The sequence below is a fragment of the Myotis yumanensis genome, unplaced genomic scaffold (genome assembly GCF_028538775.1).
Source record: "Myotis yumanensis isolate MYYU_CA2020_CCGP unplaced genomic scaffold, mMyoYum1.0.hap1 SCAF_3, whole genome shotgun sequence".
Taxonomy (NCBI): Eukaryota; Metazoa; Chordata; class Mammalia; order Chiroptera; family Vespertilionidae; genus Myotis; species Myotis yumanensis.
Window position 1 is genome coordinate 106,315,892 of NW_027223754.1, and position 24,917 is coordinate 106,340,808.

A 24,917-nucleotide genomic window follows, 5' to 3' on the forward strand; every position below is an offset into this window, starting at 1 on the left:
TCTGCAGGGCCACGTGTGGACACATTTTCAAACACACTGAACTTTTATTTCAGACTTAAGGTCATCAGAACTGATTTTGAATCCTGGCTATTCTGTTAGTTTAGCAAATTATCTCACTTCTCTGATCCTTTGTTTTCCCCTCTGTACAACTGGCTCATGCATTTGGTAACTGATAGCTATTATTAATAAGAGAACACACTTTTCTGACATGAGATTTCTAGTCAGCATGAGATAACCCAGGTTAATTGATATTATCTAGTCAAAAGTAAAGTCCCTCTCATCATTTTTTAAGTCTGAAAATAGAAAATGGAGCCTAGTAACATTTTCTTATCTTTCTGGCCAGAGGCAGATGTGAGCAAAACATTTGGCGGTAGATTACCTGGAAGTGGTAAGAGCAGATAATAGGTTTAAATTTTGCAGGCTGAAGAGATGCAGTTCAAAGAATTACAAATTATATTTAAATATATGTATCTATAAATAATTTTTTTGTATATAGGAAATGGGTCCCTTTTGCTGTTCCCCAGGACTCAGCTAATACTTTCGGAATATGGAAGGGAAGCTGAGTGATGTGTTATCCCCACAGCAGCTCTTTCCCTAATCCCAGCCCAGAGATGAGGGCTATATTAGCCAGAGTTTACCTCAAATCCTGCTTGGACATTCTTCAGGGGGCTGAGGACTCTGGTGGGTCCTGGAACAGAGGCTGCTTATTCACTCCTCAGGGCAGATGGTTGGCTGATGTGGAAGAAGTGGTGTCCGTATCCTTGACTCTAACTCGCCTTGGCAGAGGGTGGTGTTGGTGGAGAGAGCTAGAGCCACCTTTCCAGCAAGTCACAAGCTCCTCGGACTGCAGCTGCCTCCTCTATAAAGTGATCAGACTGACACTCACCTCATGTTTGAGAGCCACATCTGTGGTAGGAGGAACATTATTCATGTGTTAATACTGCCAAGTTAATCCCTTCCTACACCCTTTGAACTTTGGGGATTGAGGTCAGAAGAGGATGAGATAGAAGAATAATGGGCCCAAACCAAGGCTGGGGAGAGGAGTTCTGAGGGCATTTAGGAGAGAGGCATGGAGCAATGGTGAGGGAAGTTGATGGGATCTGAAACAGGCATTTTAAGGAGATTTGCTGTGGTTTTAGAATCCCTCTCATAGTGTCCAAGAACTACAATAAAACACTTGAGATGAAAAAACAAACAAACACCAAAAACACTTGAGATAGTGTGACGTTACACTTTGGCTCTTAAAATGTGTTTTCTGAACTTCCTGTGATCCTATTGAAAGACTGAGCTGCATTAAGACTATGGATTTGTACTTGACATACATGGAAAGCACCAGGGACAGTGCCAGGAAGTCAAAACTGCAGTTATAATAGTTGTTATAGCTCCTGAGGAGAGGTCCTGGTTCAAGCCAGAGAGACAGGGGATCCCTGAGTCCTGATGCTCTGGTGGAGGCTGGCTTGTGTTCTGAGCAATCTCTTCTCTCCAGGCTCCCTTCAAACTGTGTAAGCACTCCTTCCTCTTTCATGCTCCTCACTGTTCCCTAGGCTATCAGAAATTATCTGCCCTCTCCAGGTATTTTGTTTTGAGGGAGAAAAGACAGGTCAGTTTTCCCCTGTTGTATATTGATCTACTCAGAAAAAAATTTGAGTGCCAGGCACTGACTATTCCAGGTCTGGGTATACAGAAGTGAACAAAAGACTAAATTTGTTGTTTTTAGGGACTTAAATTTTTGTTGTTAATCCTCACCACAGGATATTTTTTTCATTGCTTTTCAGAGAGTGGAAGGAAGGGAGAGAAAGAGAGAAACATTGATGTGAGAGACACATCAATTGGTTGCCTCCCAAATGTGCCCCAACCAGGGTGTGGGGTGTGAACCCACAACCCAAATATATGCATGTCCTTGCCAGGGAATTGAACCCATGACCCTTTGGTGTGCGGGCAGACATTCTAACCACTGAGTAACACCGACCAGGGCAGGCACTTAAATTTTAAAAGAGAAGATAGACAATAAATGAAATAAATAAATCCTAAGGATGCCAGATAGTGATAAATACTCAAGAAAAAAAATTCAGAAGGAAAGGAAGATAGAAAATGTCAGTGGAGCGGGGATGATGGTGGATTAACCAAGAAAGGATTCACTGAGGTGACTTGAGAATCCAAATGGAGTGAGGGTCTGGGAGAAGAGCATTCAAGGCAAAGCAAAGGCCCAGAGAACAGTGAGACAAGTGAACTGGAGGAACAGTGGTCAGTGAAGAGTGAACATGGATGAATGTGGAGATAGTCATAGAGATAATGGGGTGAAGGCAAGGCCTCATAAGATCTTTAGCTTTTAGTCTGAATAAAAAGAGAAACAGTGGGAGAGTTGTCAGTATAGAAGTAACAAGCTCTAGACAGGACCATTTGGCTGCTATGCTGAGAATAGACAACAGAGGATCAAAGATAAAGTCAGAAAAAACAATTAAATTATTGCAGTAATCTAGGCAAGAGGTGCTTGGTTGCCTGTTGGGGGTGTGGTAGGGGGTGGTGATGAGAAGTGGTTTAATTATGGATATATGTTGAAAGTTGATGGTTCAGTTGTGAGAGAGAAAATGAGTAGTTAAGGGGCCACCAAAGTTTTGAGTGAGAACTTGAAGAATGGGCTTATAACATGGTGTCTGGCACTAGTACATGTAAAGCTTGGATCTGTTGGAGAAAGAAGCAAAAAAGTGAAGCAAGCACATATGCAGGAGAAACAAAAGATGGAGATATTCCTAATGTTTAAATCCCTGCTTCCAGCTCGTTCCTGAATGCCAGTTGCATTCCTGTCCTCGAATTCAGTCCTGTCAATAAATTAGGTCATTATTGCTTAACTTGCTAGAATTTGGTTTCCCAATCAAAGAAGTCTTAATTATCCTTAATTAAATTAGCAAAGGAAGTGAGAATTTGCACACTATAGACCAAAACGGATGGAATGGGCTGAGAAAAAGTGGGGCATAGGCTTGAAGAACTCCCATGTTGTATTAATTAAGCTGGCAGGTCTTGTACCGTATCATCTGTCATCTCTTCAGGCTCCAACCAATTGCCTACAAAAGCTGGAGATTTAGGGGACTTAGTGGCAAAATGTCAGGAAATTAAAGTGTGTTGGCTGTTCTTTGAGACATTTAATAAATTGTTATGTTAGACACACTGTAATTCAAGGTAGTTGCCTCAAAAATTGATAGGAAACAACACAACATGTAAGAAACCCTTTCTGTCTGAAGTCAAAGATTCAAATAATTGAAAATCTTGCAGCCACATTTCCTATTTCTACAACTAAATTACTGTTTTCTAAATTGTGGTTCACTGGCTGTTGGAATAGAGGTATTTAAGAGAAACCAGAAAAATTAGGGATACCTCAACCCCTGGGCCACTCCCTAGGTCCTCCACTAGGTAGGTGAGCAATGGCTGGTGGGGGTATACATCCCAGGGCACCAGCCTCACCATCCTGAGACTGTGCTTAGGCCCAGGCCTTGCAGTTCCCTTTAGCAGATTTAGTATTCAAAGATTATGACTTGACAAGATTTCTTGAACTGGTAATAAGGGAATACAGTCAACAAAGAAGAAACTGACAGCCAGCCAAGATTTTGATTGATTGATTGATTTTAGAGAGAGAGAGAGGAAGGGAGATAGATGATAGATAGATAGATAGATAGATAGATAGATAGATAGATAGATAGATAGATAGATAGATTTGTTATTCTACTTATTTATGCATTCATTGGTTGCTTGTTGTATGTGTCCTGACCGGAGATTGAACCTGCAAACATGATGTATTGGGATGATGCTCCAACCGACTGAGCTACCTGGCCAGGGCAGCCAGCCAAGATTTTAAAGGAGTCATAGCAACCATGAAAATCCCAAGCTTGGCAACAGGGCCTGTAATTGCTCAATCCCTGAGGCAACCTACAGGCCCTAGTGTTAGTCATTCTGCAAATATTTTTTGAATGCCTATTGTTGCCAGCCATTCTAGGCAACAGGGATATAGCTGAGAACAAGGTCTTTGCCTTCACAGAGTTTAAATTCTACTGGTCCCATCACTAATAGGAATTGACTTCTAAAGTACACAGTCCATCCTCCCACCAGGCACTCCTCTACTGTTCTCTCATTATAAGTTCTGAGCCCTAGCTGGTTTGGCTCAGTGGTTAGAGTGTCAGGCTGCAGACTGAAGGGTCCCAAGTTTGATTCCTGTCAAGGGCACATGCCTGGGTTGCGGGCTCAGTCCCCAGTAGGGGATGTGCAGGAGGCAGCCAATTAATGATTCTCTCTCATCATTGATGTTTCTATATATTAGAAAAATATATAGAAAACCTACCTGTGCTGCTCTACATATATATATTCTGAAAGATCCAGGGCAAGGAAAATTCTTCCAGCAAGTAGGCCCTGAGGCAGCCATATTGCCTGACCAAGCTCATTGCCAAAAATTTAGTAAACAAATGGACACTCATTAAATTATCTAGCCAGCACTTTTTAAAAAATCCTCATCTGAGGATATTTTTCCCTCTTTAGAGAGAGTGGAAGGGAGAGAGGGAAGAGAGAGAAACATTAATGTGAGAGGGACACATCAAATGGTTGCCTTGTGCACACACCTTAACTGCGGCCAGGGATCAAACCTGCAACCCAGGTACATGTCCTCGACTAGGAATTGAACCTGTGACTCCTTGGTGTGCGGGCCAGCGTTCCAACTACTGAGCAACACCAGCCATGGCAAGTCTTGGCATTTAAAAAAAATACATATTTGTATTGATTTCAGAGAGGAAGGGAGAGAGAGCTAGAAACATCAATGATGAGAGAGAATCATTGATTGGCTGCCTCCTGCACATCCCCCACTAGGGATTGAGCCTGCAATCCGCTGAGCCATGCCAGCAGAGCAAGACTTGGTACTGTTTTACAAAGGTGTGATCCATGTTTTAGGGACAATCCTATCTAACAATAGACAAACATGGTAATTGATCGGACCTTCGCTACGCCTTCCATTGGCTAATCAGCACGATATGCAAATTAACCGCCAACAAAGATGGTGGCTAATTTGCATACTCCAGGCAGGGTGTGACAGCGCAGCCGCCAGTGCAGAGCTGCCATCCAGGCCCCCGTGTGCGACCCCAGAAGCCGCCCAGAAGCAGTTGATCGGGGGAGATGGGGGTCTCCTGCCCAGGCCTGACACCTCTGATGGAGGCGTCAGGCCTGGGCAAGGGGCCGATCCGGCGATGGGAGGGTGATGGAGGTTGATGCCTCTGGCCGAGGCAACAGGCCTGGACGAGGGTGGAGACGGTGATCGGGGGGAGATGGGGGCCCCTTGCCCAGGCCTGAAGCCTGGGCCAGAGGTATCAGGCCTGGGCCGGGGGTCCAAGCCGGCGATTGGTGTGAACTACAGAGGAAACACTTTTTCTGACCGCTCATTGGCTAAGCTCCCTGTATGCTACTGGTAATATTCTTAGTAACTTGGTTAATAAGAATCCAAAAAGGTGATCTAGAGTTTTTCACCACACTCCTGGCAAAAAAAAAAAACGAAGGTCTGCTGCTGGAGGGCTAAGAAATGTCATATCCTGCCCTAGCTGGTTTTGCTCAGTGGATAATGCCTTGGCCTGCCGATGGCAGGGTCTGGGTTCAATTTTGACCAAGGGCATGTACCTAGGTTGCAGGCTCCTCCCTGACCGGGGCCCAGGTCAGGGATCATGCAGGAGGCAACCAATCAAAGTGTTCCTCTCACTTTGATGTTTCTCTCTGTCTTTCCCTTTCTCTTCCACAGTCTCTAAAAATCAATGGAAACACATCCTCAGGTGAGGATAAAAAATAATAATAAAGAAATTATTATTATATGAAAGACACATCTTGAAAATGCCTAGAGAAAGTTGTCATTTTTTCATGGTGAAGGGACTGGAGTCTGTGTTGATGAAAAAACCTTGCTGGCTGCAATGACTGGCAGTGGCTGCAGCAGCAGGGTGATGGGGTTGGTGCCTTCCCCTGATCAGCCCGGTCACCTCCCACAAAGGGAGGCCAGACTGCGGCTTAGGCCCTATCCCCAAGGGGAGCAGGGAGCAGGCCTAAGCCATCACTAGGACATCCCCTGAGGGCTCCCAGTATGTGAGAGGGGGCAGGCTGGGCTGAGGGACCCCACCACCACTAGTGCATGAATTTCGTGCACCAGGCCCCTAGTATTTAATATTTACCCTACTTTCTTTCCTAATGGAATTTAGGAAAAACAGTATTTTGGGAGTACTAGGGTAGTAAAACTAATTATTTAAGCTTTGGAATGCAGAATGATGAGGAGCTACATCTGAAACTCTTTGGGACCAAAGGAGATAAGGACTGGATATCAGAGGCTCCATATCATTGCTTCTGAATGCAGTCTCTGATCATGACACTGAGGTATCTCACATTGGAAAGACAAGTGTACTTACAATTTTACAGGTGATAATTGAACCATATTAGGAGAAATAAATTTGGATGTATGGGAAATAGTATGGGTTTGCATGTCCCAAGGCATGAAAGGGTAGCATGTAGAGGATAACATATCTCTTCATTACCCCATTTCCAGGAATCCCCTTTTTCCCCTCTCAACATTCCACCTGGGTGCAGTGGGAACTGCCATATTCCTAAAACCTGATGCTATCCCCTGGGTAATGTTGACTGTCTGAGGATGGGCGCATAACTTAAGCTAGGTTATTCAGTCTCTTCCATAGGAATTTTAATAGAGAGATTGTGTAGCCCAGTGGTTGGCAAACTCATTAGTCAACAGAGCCAAATATCAACAGCACAACAATTGAAATTTCTTTTGAGAGCCAAATTTTTTAAACTTAAACTATATAGGTAGGTACATTGTTATTAACTTAATTAGGGTACTCCTAAGGCTTAGGAAGAGCCACACTCAAGGGGCCAAAGAGCCGCATGTGGCTCACGAGCCGCAATTTGCCAACCACTGGTGTAGCCTCTTTCAAGGAGCCTTTTTTTCTGTAGAAAAACTTGGTACCCAGTAAGCAGTTGTGTTTACTGTCATATGGTTTGGGAAAAAGAGAGGTAAATAAAGCAGTGCCACAGAGATAAAGAGAGGTAAGAAAGTATACTGGTGATATTTGAAACCTGATGAAAGTTACCCCCTTCATTCCTGATCTTAGGCATCAAAGGGATATTCCACTCTCTTTACAGTAAATTGACATATTGTCTTAAGCAAGTTAGTTTTGTAACATGGTAACCAGAGTCTTTAAGTAATAAACAAAAAATTTTAAAAGCCCCTCATCTTCCAGTTAATAGTAATTGAGCTGCTTAGACAATGAGTGCTGTAAGGTTTCACAGATGTGAGGTCATTATGGGTTGGCTTGGAGCTACAGTGGCCTTAAAGAATAAAGGGAAATTTACAAGTAGAAGAGCAATGTGAGTCCTGTGTTAAGAAAGGGCTGAGGGCACAGTACACCACCTTCTTGGCTCAGCAGAGCAGCACAGGTAGGTTAGTCCAGGGATTCTCGCATACAGTGTGCGCAATCCTCACCCCCCAGCAATAGGTAATTTTTGGCAAATTTGATCCTGAAGGCAGTAAGAAAACACTAAATGCGATGGGAAAAAAAGGGCGGCCCAATAGGCAGACCTGTCGTGCACCTTGTCCCAGAGCGATACTGGAAATACAACTAAATTGGAGAACATTCACCTGGAATTACCAACTGATGTCCAGCTGAGGAGGAGACTTATATCAAGGAAGCACAGAAAACAACCAGAGATAGGTAGGAAGGGCGAGGTCATGAGAGGTGCAGGCCAAGGGTGAGGAAGGAACACTGGGCTGCAGGAGGGTCTGTTCCCTCAGAAGATAGAGGCCTGGAACCCAGGTTAGGCTCCACAGCCGGGAGCACCAGAGCCAAGACCCAAGGCCAATAACATCCAGTGGTGAAAGGTGGCAGGGTGCTGGCCACAGCAGAGTCTGGAGCTGATAGGCCGGAGGAGCCGGAGCCCATAGGAGAGAAAGGCGCAGTGTGTTTTATTTGTTTGTTTTACCCAGAGCACAGTGACTTTTCATTTGCAGCTACTCACCCCAGGTTTTGGTGCAGGGAGGGAGATGTGGAGGAGGTGCCTAAGGAGAGGCTGGGGTGGGAAGCATTGTGTGTGTGGGGGGGGGGGGGGGGGCGGGAAGGGGGGAGATTGGAAAAACAACAGCCAGGAGCATTTGGTCGTTGGCCCCCAAACAGAAAGGGCCATTTTTCCTGAGAGGAGCTAGCCGCTACCGCAGCCCCAGGGCAGGGAAAGGGAAAAATCCCGCCTTATGTGATACAGTCCACTCTACTCTCAGGTGCCATGCATGCCACACCCTGCATTTTGAGCTTTTCAGAAGAAACAAAAACAGGCCAATCCTACAGGTTTGAACAGTCTCAGGAGCTTCGGTGACTGGATTGGGGGAGGGGCTGTCCGCCCCACTATCCTGGAAACCAGATCAGTAATTTTCCCTCATGGGCAAACTGATAAAAACTCCAGGTTGCCAGCCAACTCCGTTGGTCTCCACACAAAGATCTCTGTCCAGCCAAGGGCAGAGTAATATCTTAGGCCACTTGTGGAGAAGTAGCTCTGGGACAGGGGAACACATCCACCATATTCCCTGAAAGCCAAACAGCACCTGCCCTGCTTAAAGACCTTTCAGAACAGACCTTTGAGTGATTAAGATTGACACCTGGCTAGGATAAAGGCAGAGCCCGGGGAGCCAGGGAAAGTTTTATGACCCAGCCCTGGTCCTTAGCTGCTAATAAACCTACGTTAGAGGTCAGACTGGCCCCTTCTGTTAGCAGCCATGGCCTGTGGAGACAGACACAAGCCATGGATGGGTGGATCGCTTAGAGCTTCAAGCAGGTTGCTGAAAGCCAAAAGACAGTGCCTGATAGTGGTTAGCTCCTAAGTACCTAACAGGAAGCCCAGAATTGGCAGACAGAAGAGTGGGATCCAAAGCAAGCACTCAGGGGCAATAAACTTGGCTGAAACAAATGCCACTTCACTTTTTTTTTTTTTTTTACCTTTCTCTTTCCTTTTTAAAAATGTTTTCTCTTTCCTTTATTTTTCCCTTTTAAAATTTATCATCTTTATCTATCTGCTTTATGATTTGTTATTATTCTAGTCTTTGTTGTTTCATTCATTTACCTAATTTTCCTCTTCCTTTTTCCTACTCATTTTTTTCACTACTCATTTTTTCCTCTCTTTCTCTTTTCTTTTTCTCCTGCTTTCTCATTTTTTTCTTTTTCTTATTTTAGGTCTACTTCTCCTCTATTTTCCCTTTCAAGTTTTTCTTTTCTTTTCTTGTCTTTTCATTTCTTTTTTCCCTCCTTCATTTTAAACCGTTTTCTTTCCCCTATTCCTTTAATTCTTTATTCTTATTTTCTTTTTTTTAAAGATTTATCCTGGAAACCAGATCAGTAAAAAAGTCTCTTAATTGAGTTATTTGGGTTCTCCTGTTGTAGTTGGGTCTTTTTTTTTTCTTCTTACATTTTTATTGATTTCAGAGAGGAAGGAAGGAGAGAGAGATAGAAACATCCATGATGAGAGAGAATCATGGATCAGCTGCCTCCTGCAAATCCCCCACTCGGGATCAAGCCCACAACCCGGGCATGTGCCCTTGATGGGAATCGAACCTGTGACCTTTCAGTTCAGAGGCCAACGCTCTATCCACTGAGCCAAACCAGCTAGGGCTGTATTTGGGTCTTGAATGTTATTGTCCCGTTCAGAGAGGAAGAGAGAGGGAGAGATAGATAGAAATATCAATGAAAGAGAATCATTGATCAGCTGCCTCCTGCATGCCCCCCAATGGGGATTGAGCCTGCAACCCAGGCATGTGCCTTGACAAGAAATCAAACAGTTGACCTCTGGTTCACAAGTTGATGCTCAACCACTGAGCCACGCCATTCAGCTATTCTTATTTTCTTTCTTTTAGCTCTGCATCTATATATTCTGTTCCCCCCTTTTTTTGTTTGTTGTTTGCTTTGTTTTCTCTTCATATTTTTTCTTTCTTTCTCTTTGTCTACTATTCTTACTCTCTTTCCTCTTTCCTGATTTTCTCTTCTCTGGTGGTTGCTTTTGTTGGTGCTGTAGTGGTCTTGTGTAGGTTTGGTTTTGTTTCATCAGTTTTGTGTTTTGTTGTATTGTATTTTGTTCTGTTCAGTCAGCACTTTCACAACAGCTCGCATGATGTGGTTGTGAGTGAGCCACATAGGCAGCCAGCCTGAGAGGAGACTCCATCCATGAACGGGACAATAACATTCAAGACCCAACTACAGCCCTAGCCGGTTTGGCTCAGTGGATAGAGCGTTGGCCTCTGAACTGAAAGGTCACAGGTTCGATTCCCATCAAGGGCACATGCCCAGGTTGTGGGCTTGATCCCCAGTGGGGGATTTGCAGGAGGCAGCTGATCCATGATTCTCTCTCATCATGGATGTTTCTATCTCTCTCTCCTTCTTCCTTCCTCTCTGAAATCAATCAGAAAGGATATATGCACCCCTATGTTCATAGCAGCACAATTCACCATAGCTAAGATTTGGAAACAGCATAAGTGCCCATCAGCAGATGAGTGGATTAAAAAACTGTGGTATATCTATACAATGAAATACTATGTGCTGCTGTAAAAAGGAAGGAACTCCTACCATTTGCAACAGCATGGATGGACCTGGAGAGCATTATGCTAAGCAAAGTAAGCCAGTTAGAGAAAAATAAATATCACATGATCTCACTCATTTGTGGAATATAATGAACAACATAAATTGATGAACGAAAACATATCGAGAGACAGAGAAGCATCAATCAGATGCTCAAACCTCAGAGGGAAGGTAGGGGAGGGTGGGGTAAGGGGGAGAGATCAACCGAAGGACTTGTATGCATGCATGTAAGTATAACCAATGGACACAGACACCAGGGGGTGAGGGCATGAGTGAGGGGGGAGTTGGGGGCAATGGTGGGATAAGGACACATATGTAATACCTTAATCAATAAAAAAAGAAACAAAAAGAAGCAAATGTAACCACTTAGGAAAATAAAAAAGACATTGAAACAATAAATATGAATCCATTGGAAATGAGGAATGACAGCTGAAATAAAGAATACCCTTGAAGGAGTCAAAGATAAACTAGAAGAAGCTGAGGATTGAATCAGTGAATTAGAAGACAAGATAGAAAAAAACAACAACACCCATTCAGAGCAGCAAATGGAAAAAAAAGTTAAAAAGCTGGAGGAGAGTCTAAGGGAGCTTTGGGACAAACGTGAAACATAACAACATTCACATTATAGGAGTACTAGACGGAGCAGAATATGAGAAAGGAACAGAGAATCTGTTTGAAAAAATAATGGCAGAAATTATAGAAATTTTCCTAACCTGAAGGAAAAAGTCACTCAAGTTCAGGAAACACAGAGTCCCAATAAATATGAACCCCAAAAGACCCAAACCTAGGCACATCATAATTAAAATGGCAAACATTAAAGACAAAAAAAGAATCTTACAGGCTGCAAGAGAGAGTCAGACAGTTATCTTGCAAGGGAGCTGCCATTACACTGTCACCTGATTTCTCAATAGGCCAGAAAGGAATGGCATGAAGTATACAAGGTAATGAAAACCAAGGGACTGAACTCAAGACTACTCTATCCAGCAAGGCTATCATTCAAAATAGAAGATGAAATTAGGAGTTTTGCAGACATAAAAAGGCTAAAAGAATTTATTACTACAAACAAGCTCTGCAAGAAATACTAAAGGGACTGCTGTAATAATAAGAAGAAATCGGGAGAAAGAGAACACAGGCATCAAGAATAAAAATGGCGGAGAAACCAAGATGGTGGCATAGGTTAACGCCAGAGTTTGCTGCCTTGAACAACCACTTCAAAAATACAACTAAAAGACGGAACAGACATCATCCAGAACCACAGGAAGGCTGGCTGAGTGGAAGTTCTACAACTAGGAGGAAAGAGAAAAGCATACTGAGACTCAGAGGAGGCGCAGTGCTGAAGTAAAATACTAAGGTGTGGAGGGCATGCGGAGCCGGCTGGTGGCTGAGGGCGCGGTTGTCTGTTTCAATCGGGAGGGAGCCTCAGACTCTGAGCTCCAGATCCAGGTGAATCTCTAGGAACCCAGACTCAAACGGGAGAAGCGGGACTGTCTGGGTTCGGTCGGAACTCGAAGGCAGCTTTCTCTCTGAGGTTTGCAGCAGTTGCTGGGACTCTGAGAGGCAGAGCCCCTGGGGACGGGACTGAGAGCAGCCATAACTGCTCGCTCCGCCCGCCCTGTAGATCCCCTGGGACCTGCCCTGCCCAAGCCCTGCACAGAGGCATTTGCTGGATAGCCTCAGGCAAAGGCTAGATTAGCACCTCCCTAGAGGACAGAAGTTCTCCCACTGCAGACACAGCTGATTCGCACAGCCAGTTGGCCTGGAGGTCAAATCCCCCCCAGTATTACCTACAACAATCAAGGCTTAACTACAACAAGACTGCGCACAAAGACCACTACAGGGTGCACCAAGAAAGCATAAAAAATGCAGAGACAAAGAAACAGGACACAAATGTCAGAATTGGAGGATATAGAGCTCAAAACCACACTTTTAAGGTCTTTCAATAATTTTCTAGAAACTGCCGATAAACTTAATGAGATGTACAAGAAATCTAATGAGACCCTCGATGTTGTGATAAAGAACCAACTAGAAATTAAGCATACACTGACTGAAATAAAGAATATTATACAGACACTCAACAGCAGACCAGAGGAGCGCAAGAATCAAGTCAAAGATTTGAAATTCGAAGAAGCAAAAAACACCCAACCAGAAAAGCAAAATGAAAAAAGAATCCGAAAATAGGAACATAGTGTAAGGAGCCTCTGGGACAGCTTCAAGCGTACCAACATCAGAATTATAGGGGTGCCAGAAGATGAGAGAGAGCAAGATATTGAAAACCTATTTGAAGAAATAATGACAGAAAACTTCCCTTACCTGGTGAAAGAAATAGACTTACAGGTCCAGGAAGCGCAGAGAACCCCAAACAAAAGGAATCCAAAGAGGACCACACCAAGACACATCATAATTAAAATGCCAAGAACAAAAGACAAAGAGAGAATCTTAAAAACAGCAAGAGAAAGAAACTCAGTTACCTACAAGGGAATACCCATACGACTGTCAGCTGATTTCTCAACAGAAACTTTGCAGGCCAGAAGAGAGTGCCAAGAAATATTCAAAGTGATGCATACCAAGAACCTACAACCAAGGTTACTTTATCCAGCAAAGCTATCATTCAGAATTGAAGGTCAGATAAAGAGCTTCACAGATAAGGAAAAGCTAAAGGAGTTCATCACCACCAAACCAGTATTATATGAAATGCTGAAAGGTATCCTTTAAGAAGAGGAAGAAGAAGAAAAAGGTAAAGATACAAATTATGAACAACAAATATGCATCTATCAACAAGTGAATCTAAGAATCAAGTGAATAAATAATCTGATGTACAGAATGAACTGGTGATTATAATAGAATCAGGGACATAGAAAGGGAATGGACTGACTATTCTTGGGGGGGGAAAGGGCAGTGGGAGATGCGGGAAGAGACTGGACAAAAATCGTGCATCTATGGATGAGGACAGTGGGTGGGAAGTGAGGGAGGAGGGTGGGGTGGGAACTGGGAGGAGGGGAGTTATGGGGGGAAAAAGAGGAACAAATGTAATAATCTGAACAATAAAGATTTAATAATAAAAAAAGAATAAAAATGGCAATAAATAAGTACCTATCAATAATAACCACAAGTGTAAATGTAAATATAAATGGCACATGCCTGGATTGGGGCTCAATCCCCATTAGGGGGCGTGCAGGAGGCAGCCTATTAATGGTTCTCTCTCATCATTGATGTTTCTATCTCTCTCTCCCTCTCTCCTCCTCTCTGCAATCAACAAAAATATATTTTAAGTCTTGAAAAAAGTAAATGGCTTAAATGCTCCAATCAAAAGACACAGGGTAAATGAATGGATTTAAAAACATGACCCATATATATGCTGCCTACAAGGGAATCACCTTAGCACAAAGGACTCACACAGAATGAAAGTTAAGAGATGGAAAAAAATTTCCAGGCAAATGGAAATGAAAAAAAAAAAAGCTAGTGTAGCAATACTCATATCGGACAAAATAGACTTTCAAGAGAAGTCCATAACAAGAGATAGTGAAGGCCATGTCACAATACTAAAGGAATCGATAAAACAAGAGGATATAACTCTGGTAAACATATATGCACCCAATATAGGAGCATATAAATATATTAAAAAAACTTCTGGAGGATTTTAATGAAGAGATCAACAGAAATACAATCATAGTAGGGGGGTTTAATACCCCACTGACATAACTGGATAGATCTTCTAGACATAAATTCTACAAGGAAATAGCCATCCTAAATGACACACTAGATCAGATGGAATTAATTGATATTTTCAGAGCATTTCACCTCAAAGTTACAGAATATACATTCTTCTCAAGTCCACATGGGACATTTTCAAAGATAGACCACATGATAGGACACAAACTAAGTCTCTACAAGTTCAAGAAGACTGAAATTATATCAAGCATCTTCTCAGATTGCAATGGCATAAAATTAGAAATCAACTATAATAAAAACACTCAAAAACATTCAAACACATGTAGGCTAAATAGCATGTTATTAAACAATGAATGGGTTACCAATGAGATCAAAGAAGAAATAAAAAACACCCTAGAAGCAAATGAAAACAAAACTGAACAACCCTGCCAAACCGGTTTGGCTCAGTGGATAGAGCGTCGGCCTGCAGACTGAAAGGTCCCAGGTTCGATTCCGGTCAAGGGCATGTACCTGGGTTGCGGGCACATCCCCAGTGGGAGATGTGCAGGAGGCAGCTGGTCGATGTTTCTCTCTCATCGATGTTTCTAACTCTCTATCTCTCTCCCTTCCTCTCTGTAAAAAATCAATAAAATATATTAAAAAAAACAAACAAAAAAACAAAAAAAAAACTGAACAACCCAAAATCTATGGGACACAGGAAAAGCAGTCCTGAGAGGGAAGTTCACTGCATTACAGGCTTACCTCAAAAAAGAAAAACCAAGAAAAACTTTTAATAAGTTATCTAATCCTACAACTTAAAGAACTAGAAATGGAGCAACAAGAAAATCCCAGAGTAAGTAGAAGGAAGAAAATAATAAAGATCAGAGCAGAAATAAATAACATAGAGAATATATATATATATATATATATATATATATATATATATATACATATCAATAAAACCAAGAGCTGGTTCTTTGAAAAGATAAGATTGATTTACTTCCTTGGTTAAGTTTCTTCCTAAGTATCTTTTTTGTTGTTGTTGCAATGATAAAAAGGATTGTTTTTTATTTTCTCTGAGATTTCATTATTGGTGTATAAAAATACCATAGATTTCTGGGTGTTAATTTTGTATCCTGCTACATTGCCAAATTCATTTATTAAATCAAGTAGTTTTTTGATGGAGTCTTTAGGGTTTTTTATGTACAATATCATGTCATCTGCAAATAATGAGTTTTACTTCCTTCTTTTTAATTTGGAAGTCTTTTATTTTTTCTTCTTTTCTGATCACTATGGCTAGGACTCCCAGTACTATGTTGAACAAGAGTGGTGATAGTGGGCAGACTCATCAAGAAATAAAGAGAGAGGAAATGAAAGAGGTGAAGTAACAACTGACCCCATAGAAATACAAAGGATTGTAAAAAAATATTAGCAATGAATTTATTCCAACAAACTGGACAACCTGGATGAAATGGACATATTCCTAGAAATATACAATTTTCTCAAACTCAATCAGGAAGACTCAAAAACCTGAATAGGCCAATAACTACTGATGAAATTGACGCAGTAATTTAAAAAAACCTTCCAGCAAACAAAAGCCCTGGTCCAGAAGGCTTCGAAGGGGAGTTTTACAAAGCATTCAAAGAAAAATTAACACTTGACCTCCTCAAACTATTCCAAAAAATTCAAGAGGATGGAACACTTCCAAGCTCTTTTTATGAGGCCAGCATTATCCTAATCCCCAAACCAGATAATGATGCTACAAAGAAAGAGAATTACAGGCCAATATCCTTGATGAACATAGATGCTAAAATCCTCAACAAAATATTAGCAAATTAGATCAAGCAATAAATTAAAAAGATCATATACTATGACCAAGTGGGATTTATTCCAGGGATGCAAGGCTGGTACAATATTTGCAAATCAATAAATGTGATACATCACATAAACAAATTGAGAGACAAAAATCACATGATCATATCAATTGATGCAGAAAAATAATTCCACAAAATCCAACACCCTTTTTTATAAATACATTTTTTATTGAATTTTTTACAGAGAGGAAGGGAGAGGGATAGAGAGTTAGAAACATCGCTGAGAGAGAAACAGATCAGCTGCCTCCTGCACAGTCCCTACTGGGTATGTGCCCGCAACCAAGGTACAGGCCCTTGACCGGAATCGAACCCGGGACCCTTGAGTCTGCAGACCGACACTCTATCCACTGAGCCAAACTGGTTAGGGCCCAACACCCATTTTTTATAAAAACTCTCAGCAAAGTGGGAATAGAGAGATTATACCTCAACATAATAAAAGCCATACATGACAAACCTACAGCCAACATCATACTAAATGGGCAAAAACTAAAACCATTTCCCCTAAGAGCAGGAACAAGACAGAGATGCCCACTATCACCACTCTTGTTCAACATAATACTGGGAGTCCTAGCCATAGTGATCAGACAAGAAGAAAAAATAAAAGGCATCAAGATTGGAAAGGAGGAAGTAAAATTCTTATTATTCACAGGTGACATGATATTGTACATAGAAAATCCTAAAGACTCCATCAAAAAACTACTTGATTTAATAAATGAATTTGGCAATGTAGCAGGGTACAAAATTAACACCCAGAAATTTATGGCATTTTTATACACCAATAATGAAATCTCAGAGAAAATAAAAAACAATCCTTTTTATCATTGCAACAACAACAAAAAAGATACTTAGGAATAAACCTATCCAAGGAAGTAAAAGACCTGTACTTGGAAAAATACAGGATGTTGAAAAAAGAGATAGAGGAAGATATAAACAAGTGGAAGAAAATAGTGTGTTAGAATCAACATCATTAAAATGTATACACTACCCAAAACAATCCATAGATTCAGTGCAATCCCTATTAAAATACCAACAGCATATTTCACAGATTTAGAACAAACACTCCAAAAATTTATATGAAACCAAAAAAGACCCCAAATAGCCACAGCAATCTTGAGAAAGAAGAACAAAGTTGTAGGAATCACAATATGAGATATCAAGTTATACTACAAAGCAATGTACTCAAAACAGCCTAGTACTGCCTGGCCAGCATTGCTCAGTGGTTGAACCAGGAGGTCACGATTCGGTTCCCGGTCAGGGCACATGCCTGGGTTGTGAGCTCAATCCCCAGTGTGGCGCTTGCAGGAGGCAGTCAATCATCTCTCTCATCATTGAATCTCTCCCTCTCTCCCTCCTCCTCTATGAAATCAATAAATATATATATTCTTTAAAGCCCAGTACTGGCACAAGAACAGGCATCTAGATCAATGGAACAGAATAGAGAACCCAGAAATTGACCCAAGCCATTATACTCAATTAATATTTGACAAAGGAGGCAAGAGCATACAATGGAATAAAGAAAGACTTCAATAAATGGTGTTGGGAAAATTGGACTGATACGTGCAAAAAAATGAAACTAGATCACCAACTTACAACACACACACACAAAACCTCAAAATGTATAAAATACTTAGATGTAAGTTGTTTAACAATAAAAATCCTACAAGAAACCATAGGCACCAAAATCTCAGACATCTCTCATAGTGATATGTTTATCAATACATCTCTAGGGCAAAGGAAACTAAGGAGAAAATATGAAAGTGGGACTACATCAAAATAAAGAGCTTCTGCACAGCAAAAGAAGCCATCAACAAAATGAAAAGACAGCCTACTGCATGGGAGAACATATTTGCCAATTATTCATTCTATACAGGGTTAATTTCCAAAATATATACGGAACTCATGCAACTTAACAAAAGGAAGATAAACAATCCAATGAAAAAATGGGCAAAGGTCCTAAATTGATTCTGTATGTCCACTTTGGAGTATTACAGAAAGCTAAGAGACATATGAAAAAATGCTCAAAGTCACTAATCATCCAAGAGATGCAAATTAAAACAAGTATGAGGTATCACTTCATACATACCTGTCAGAATGGCTATCCTCCACAAATTAACAAACAGCCAGGTGTTGGTGAGGATGTGAAGAGAAGGGAACTCTAGTATACTGCTGGTGGGAATGCAAACTGGTGCAGCCACTGTGGAAAACAGTATGGAGTTTCCTCAAAAAATAAAAACTGGAACTCCCATTTGACCCTGTGATCCCACTTCTAGGAATATGTCCTAAGAATCCTGAAACACCTATCAGAAAGAATATATGCACCCCTGTGTTCATAGCAGTGCAATTTACCATAGCTAAATTTAGAAACAGCCCAAGGGCCCATCAGCAGATGAGTGGATAAAAAAGGTGTAGTACATTTACACAATGGAATACTACACAGCTCTAAAAAAGAAAGAACTCTTACATTTGCACCAGCACAGATGGGTCCGAAGAGTATTATGCTAAGCAAAATAAGCCGGTCAGAGAAAGATAAGTATCACATGATCTCACTCATATGTGGAATCTAATGATCAAAATAAACTGATGAGCAAAATAGATTGAGAGACATAGAAGCATGGAACAGACTGTAGAATTGCAGAGGAAAAGGGGAGGAGCATGTGTAGTTGGGAAGAGATCAACTAAAGAACTTGTATGCATATTTGCATAACGCATGGACACAGACAATAGGGTGGTGAAAGCCTGGGGTGGGGGATAGGGGTGGGTTAGAAGGGGTCATATGTAATACTTTCAATAATAAAGATTAAAAAAAAAATAAAGTTCTAAGTCTAAGCTGAAGAACACATTCTTTTCCAGAGAAGATTTGGAAAAAAAAAGGGTAACTTCAAAGGTTGACCTTGTTTTATAAACATTCTAATATGAAAAAAAGAAAACACACTGAATGCTTTTAAGAGGAATACTGCCATGTTGAATGTAGTATAAGGACAATAACTCTGAAAGAATGGGTTAAGAAAAGTAAATTTTGGGTGAAAGGCCAATGAAGTGAAGAGAGAAGGACTAGGGTGGTAGAGTGGGTGCAAAGTCAAGGGTTAGCTGGAACATAACTTTTAAAAAAATGTTTTTATTGATTTTAGAGAGAGAGGACGGGAGAGGGAGAGATAGAAACATCAATGAGAGAGATACATTGATTGGCTACCTCCTGCACATCCCCTAGTGGGGACTGAGACTGCAAGCCAAGCATGATCGGGAATGGATCCAATGACCTCTTGGTGCATGGGTTGATGATCAACTAATTGAGCCACACCGATTGGGTGGGACAGAAGGTTTTTGTTTTTTTTCCTAGGGGGGTGGAGGGGATGACAACTTTTTAAAGGAAAAAAGAGCCTGTACGTGGTGACTACGCAGCCATCTTACCCTCAAAGCCCTTACAGACGGCAGATTTCCAGGGGCCCATACCACCAACACCAAAACTATTCTGTGACCCACCCCGCCCACTTCCTTAGGAGACAGCTAGTTAACAGACGCTTAGGCGATGGTCCATTCTTTTTTGTTAATAATTAACATTGTTTTATTTCTTAAAGTATTTAGAGTAATAGAAAAAAATTAGAAAATTCGGAAAGCAGAGAAAACTGTTAAGTAATTTTTAACACTTTGCTTCCCAGGACCACATTTTGAACAAGGCTGTTCAGAGACAAATTTATTTAGAGAAATGGTTCTAGGTGGTGAGCTACAGGGACCAGAGCAGGCCAAGGTTTTTGAGCTCCTCAGATAGCTTCACTTTTCACCCTCCCCATAAAGCACTCTATCCCCTCGAGTCCTGTGGCTCCTCAGCCTCCTGTGACTGATGTCACTTGGTCACTGGTGCCCACAGAATCCTGGCCAAGGTTCCTGATTCCTTCCCCTCCACACACCCATGCAGAGCAAGCCTGCCTTCTTCTGGGCTTTGGTTATTATCTACTTGCTCATGATTCCCAAGGCTGTTCAGTTCAGGTTGCCTGCTGAGCCCACACCTTCATTTTAACTGACTCTGCTCATTCCCACCCACTGGTTCAGCCATGCACAGTACGTCCAACCCTCCCCTCTTCCAACTCACATCTGCCCTTTCAGACCTGCTGCTCCTCCTCCTGGTTCCTTGGCTCTGAGAACAGCACAGTAGCCATTCAGCTATCCAGGTCAAATCTGTGTATCATCATTGACTTACCCTTTCTCCTTTCTACTCCCCCCTGCCCCACTAGTCAGTCATCTAGTTCATCCTTCCTAAAGTCAGTACTTCTCAAGGACATATGGTTCATTGCTGGACCGTGAAAAGTACAGAAACTGAACCGAGGTAAATGTTTAGGAAATTTTATGGCAACATGAGTAATATAATATTTTAGAACCTATTAATAAAAATGTAGGCTTTTATTTTGTTCTTAAATTCTATTTATCTGTAATCTATTTTTATTTTATTTTACAAAACAATATTGGTCCAGTCTGTCCAGCATGGCTCAATGGTTGAGTGTCATGCCTGAGTTGTGGGCTTAATCCTCAGTAGGGGGCGTGCAGGAGGCAGCTAATCAATGATTCTATCTCTCTCTCTTCCTCTCCCTTCCTCTCTGAAATCCATAAAAATATATTTAAAAAAACTGAAAACAAAAACTATTGGTCCATAATGGACTGGGAGAAAAGCAGGTCCTTTATCATGAGTAGAAAAACACTGTCCTAAGCCTCTCATAGCCACTAGCCATGCTAGGTCCCATGGGTATCACCCACTGCCTCATGGTGTGCTCTCTGCCTTCAGCCTGGCTCCCCTCAAATCTGTTCTCTATAGCAAGGCCAAGTGAGCAAAAGGGCACCTCTGGGCTCCATTTTCAGCCTGCTATTTAAGCACTTCCCTGTCTTAAGTGTTTGCAATCCCTTCCCTATCTCCCGCCACCCGCCCCCCGCCCCCCCCCCCCCCCCGTCCCGCGCGCCCCCCCCCCCGCCCCCCAACCTTAGTTAGGATAGTTTCCCAACTCCTCACCCTGGCCTGGCCCCTACATTCCTGCTGGCTGCATCTCCCAAATCACTCCCCCACCTCCTCTCCCTGCCAGGCACTCTGAACTTTCACTCCCGGGAACAGGGCAGTCTCTTGCATTTGAGCTTTGCACATACTGTGCTCTTGACTCTTTCTCCATCTCTACCTGATGAATTACAAATTGTTCTTTGGACTTTAGCTTCTTCTCAAGTCCCTCAGATGTTGTCTAGGAGCCCTTTCCTGTGACCCTCATTTAGCACTTAGATTTAGCTCTTCCCATGTTGTCTAACTGGCCTGTACCCCATCAAAATGCTAAGTCACGTGAGAGGAGTCTCAGGACTGTATCCTGGAGTCCAGAACAGAGACATTCAATACAAATGTTTGAATCAGCAAACTGGAGGGTGACACTGCATCCAACTTTGCAGTCAGTCTTATCCTGAGACAGACTTGCTCTTCAGCGGTCATAATTTCTCCACATTGTGAGGAGGCACGAAAGGCCAATGACCATCATCTCTCCCTTCCTCTAATAAGCAGAACAAGGAGAGCTCTCCAGGGATGAGTCCCTCACACGAGCAGTGCCAGGAAATACCTGCTTCCCGACTTAGATGTTGGCTGAGATGCCCGAGTTAGAGAGCCACCTCCTCTTGCCTACCACCTTCCTACTCAAAGCAGCAGAGGAGAGATAAGACCCTTTGCCCCTGATTGCTCTGACCTATTCCTCAACTGTTTATTTGCTAAAAGATAATTTCCTACCAATTCTAAGCTTGATACAGTCAGACAACACAAAAACTTACCTATTTTCAGTAAGAACCTTCTGACTTTTCTGGATGCCAAGATATAGGCCAGGTTACTGCTGAGTTCTGGGAAGGGTTGCTTTACAATCCTTGTTTTATTTGTGGCCCTGCCTCTTCACACCCACAGCAGCCCTTTCACCTTCAAATAGGTTGGGTTTGAATGAAATCCCAAAGAGGTCTAGCCAGCCCTATCTTCCCAGGTGGCTGTTGACTTGGTTGCTGGTATGCTGGCTGAGATTTGCTCAAGGCAGTGTGTGTGTGTAGCCTGAGGGGGTGGTGGTGGTGATGGGAGACTCACCACCCACTCAGAGACCTGGAGGTCAGGGAGGAGAACAAACAAGGGAAAATCAATGCAATGCAAACACTCTGCCAGATATTTAGTGCCAGAGGCTAATCTCTGCTTCTCAGACTCACGCACTTTTCTAACTGTAGGCGTCTGACTCCTGCAATAGAGGCATCTGGTTCCAGTAGCTTCAAGGCGCCCTCTCTTCAGGAACACAACTTTTGTTTGTTGGGCATGGATTTCTCAGGGGCCTGTGCTCAGCAGTGGGAGGGCTGCAAGTAGAATGTTACATCTGAGCTGTGAGCACAGCTCTGCATTTCAGCTCTAAGCTAGAGAGGTAAAATTGAAACCCAGCTTCTCTTTAGAGGCAAATTGTCTAATTTGGGGCAAAGGATAAGGCAGTACAGGGAGAATAAACCTGGCAAGCCATGTTGTATAGTAAAGGACCTTGTTGCCTGGCCAAGGATTTGGGAGAGAAACTTTGGTGTCAGAAACCCAGGTTCAAATTCCAGCTCCCAAGTTAATAATAATGATCTTACTTTAGGCAAGCTACTTAATTTAGTGTTTTTCTACATCACAAGGGGATTGACAAGGCAGGAGAGCAGAGTGGCTCATAGGCTTTGGGGTAAGACTGCTTTTGAGCTGATTTGAATTCGTTTACCACTTACAATTTGTAACGTTAAACAAGTTACTTCTCTGTGCCTGCTTCCTTATATGTAAAATGAGACTTACACTTAGATGTAGAGCACTTTGTACAGTACCTGGCACATAAATGGTGTTCACTAATTTTTCCCCCTCCCTTCCCTGTGGGCAAGGGGAAGCTACTCTGGGATGGAGAGTAGGGACTTAGAGGGCACAGTTCAGGTTTATGGCAGCAAAGTGGTTTGGACAGGCCAGGGTTATTACAATAATCCAAGCAAGACATAAAACTGAGAACCTGCGTGCAGGAGGGAAGAGATATGATTTCTGTGAAGAATCAATAGGGCCTGGCAGCTGGTTGAACATGCAAGGACAATTACCGGGGATGAGACATGGATCAGCAGGAGCACTGATATTGGTATTGGGTGAGGAGAGGGGAGGGAAGACAAGTTTGGCTGTTGACTTGATTTTAAAGCAGCAGCTGCGAAAGAGGGAATAGCAATGTGTACAAGAAAGGGTGCTAGAATGCTATCACCTCACACCAGCAAGGGTGACATAATAAAAAAAACAACAGAAAACATGCTGCTGAGGATGTGGAAAAACTGGAACACTGTGCATTGTTGATGGGAACATACTACTGTGGAATGAATGGTACAGTGGCATGGCAGTTCCTAAAAAAAAAAAAAAAATTAAAAATAGGATTACATTACAATCCAGCAACTCCACTTTAGGGCATATACCCAGAACTGAAAGCAGGGTCTTACACAGACATTTGTACACCATATTCATTAACATTATTGAAGATAGCCCAAAGAGGGAAACAACCCAAATGTTCATTGATTGATCAAAAGATAAATAAAAGGTATATTCAGCCTCAAGGAGTAAGGATAGTCATCGACCCATGAACCAGGAAGTCACAGTTTGATTCCCAGTCAGGACACATGCCTGGGCTGTGGGCTTGATCGTTAGTGGGGGGTGTGTGGGAGGCAGCCACTCAATGATTCTCATAATTGATGTTTCTATCTCTCTCTCTGAAATCAATAAAAAATATATTTTTAAAAAAGGATATTCTGATACACACTACAACATGGAGAAACCTTGACAACATTATGCTAAGTGAAATAAGCCAGTCACAGAAGGATAAATATTTTATGATTCCACTCAATCTGGGGATTTTCCAGCTGCCTTCTTGGCTAGCATTTCAGAGTCCATTATTCACTAAAGGTTTTAGCTAAATTTAGTCTGAGCCTTGGTAACAGAGAGGGGACTACAATATATGCACAGATGTCCTCCTTTAAAAACACCCACGGGAAAATCATGATGCCAGGGAAACATCTGCTGACCCATTTATAGAGAACCCAGTGAGGGAGGGGACAGTGAAGGCGATTAATAGACTGGACACTCAGGAGGAAAGGTCCAATGGCATTCCTTCCAAAGGCAACTCTTGCCTAACAGTTTAATGAGATAGGTCATTCACCTATCTAGGAAGATTTCAGGGTGAAGGTTGGCTTCCAAATGGTACCAAGTTTTGAAACAGTTGACCAGTGGAAAATACTTTGTTTTGGTCCTGAGCAGATATTTCTGGCAATACCCAGGCACTCTGCTAAGAGCTAAATTCCTATTAAAAGTAAAGTCAAACCCTACTATTAGCTAAAACTGTCAAAATTTAGCTTTTGATAAGGAATTCATGTTGCAGAAGAGGTTTCAGTTGGGAACCCAAGTTAGAAATTAACTTTACATAAATTTTAAGGGTGTGTTACTATTATGCAGAGAGAGGGATTGATGCTGACCATGCCAGTGTCAACATAGCAAAGAAAGCCAGGCCAAAGCAGTGCCCCATGTACCTTGCCCCATCAGGAGAAAAGAGGGACAGAGTCAAGTGAGATAAACAATCTGACCATTACCATTTCAAATCTGGGGTTTACTAATGATTTTTTACTTTAAATTTTCTCTTGCTTTGAAAATTATATGGCAGTACAACTACAAAACTAGGAAATGAGATAGACATACTATTTTATAGGAAACACTAGAGGCCCGGTGCATGAAATTTGTGCACAG

General features: G+C 42.1%; 1 protein-coding gene across 3 annotated transcripts in view; it reads right to left on the reverse strand.

Annotated features, from left to right (window-relative positions):
* The window catches only part of SLC25A18 (solute carrier family 25 member 18), a 31,790-nt gene extending 9,599 nt beyond the window's left edge, over positions 1-22,191 (reverse strand). The window contains exons 1-3 of one of the 3 annotated variants that reach the window (XM_070409291.1): positions 21,938-22,191; positions 18,237-18,347; positions 639-859 (exon numbers count right to left, since the gene is read on the reverse strand). In XM_070409291.1, the coding sequence (XP_070265392.1) occupies positions 639-658 (20 nt within the window). In that variant the 5' untranslated portion in view covers positions 659-859; positions 18,237-18,347; positions 21,938-22,191. Of the gene's footprint in view, positions 1-638; positions 876-18,236; positions 18,348-21,937 lie in introns of all 3 variants that reach the window. The other 2 variants (XM_070409292.1, XM_070409293.1) reach the window with 2 other exon arrangements.
* Positions 22,192-24,917: the final 2,726 nt, after the last annotated feature.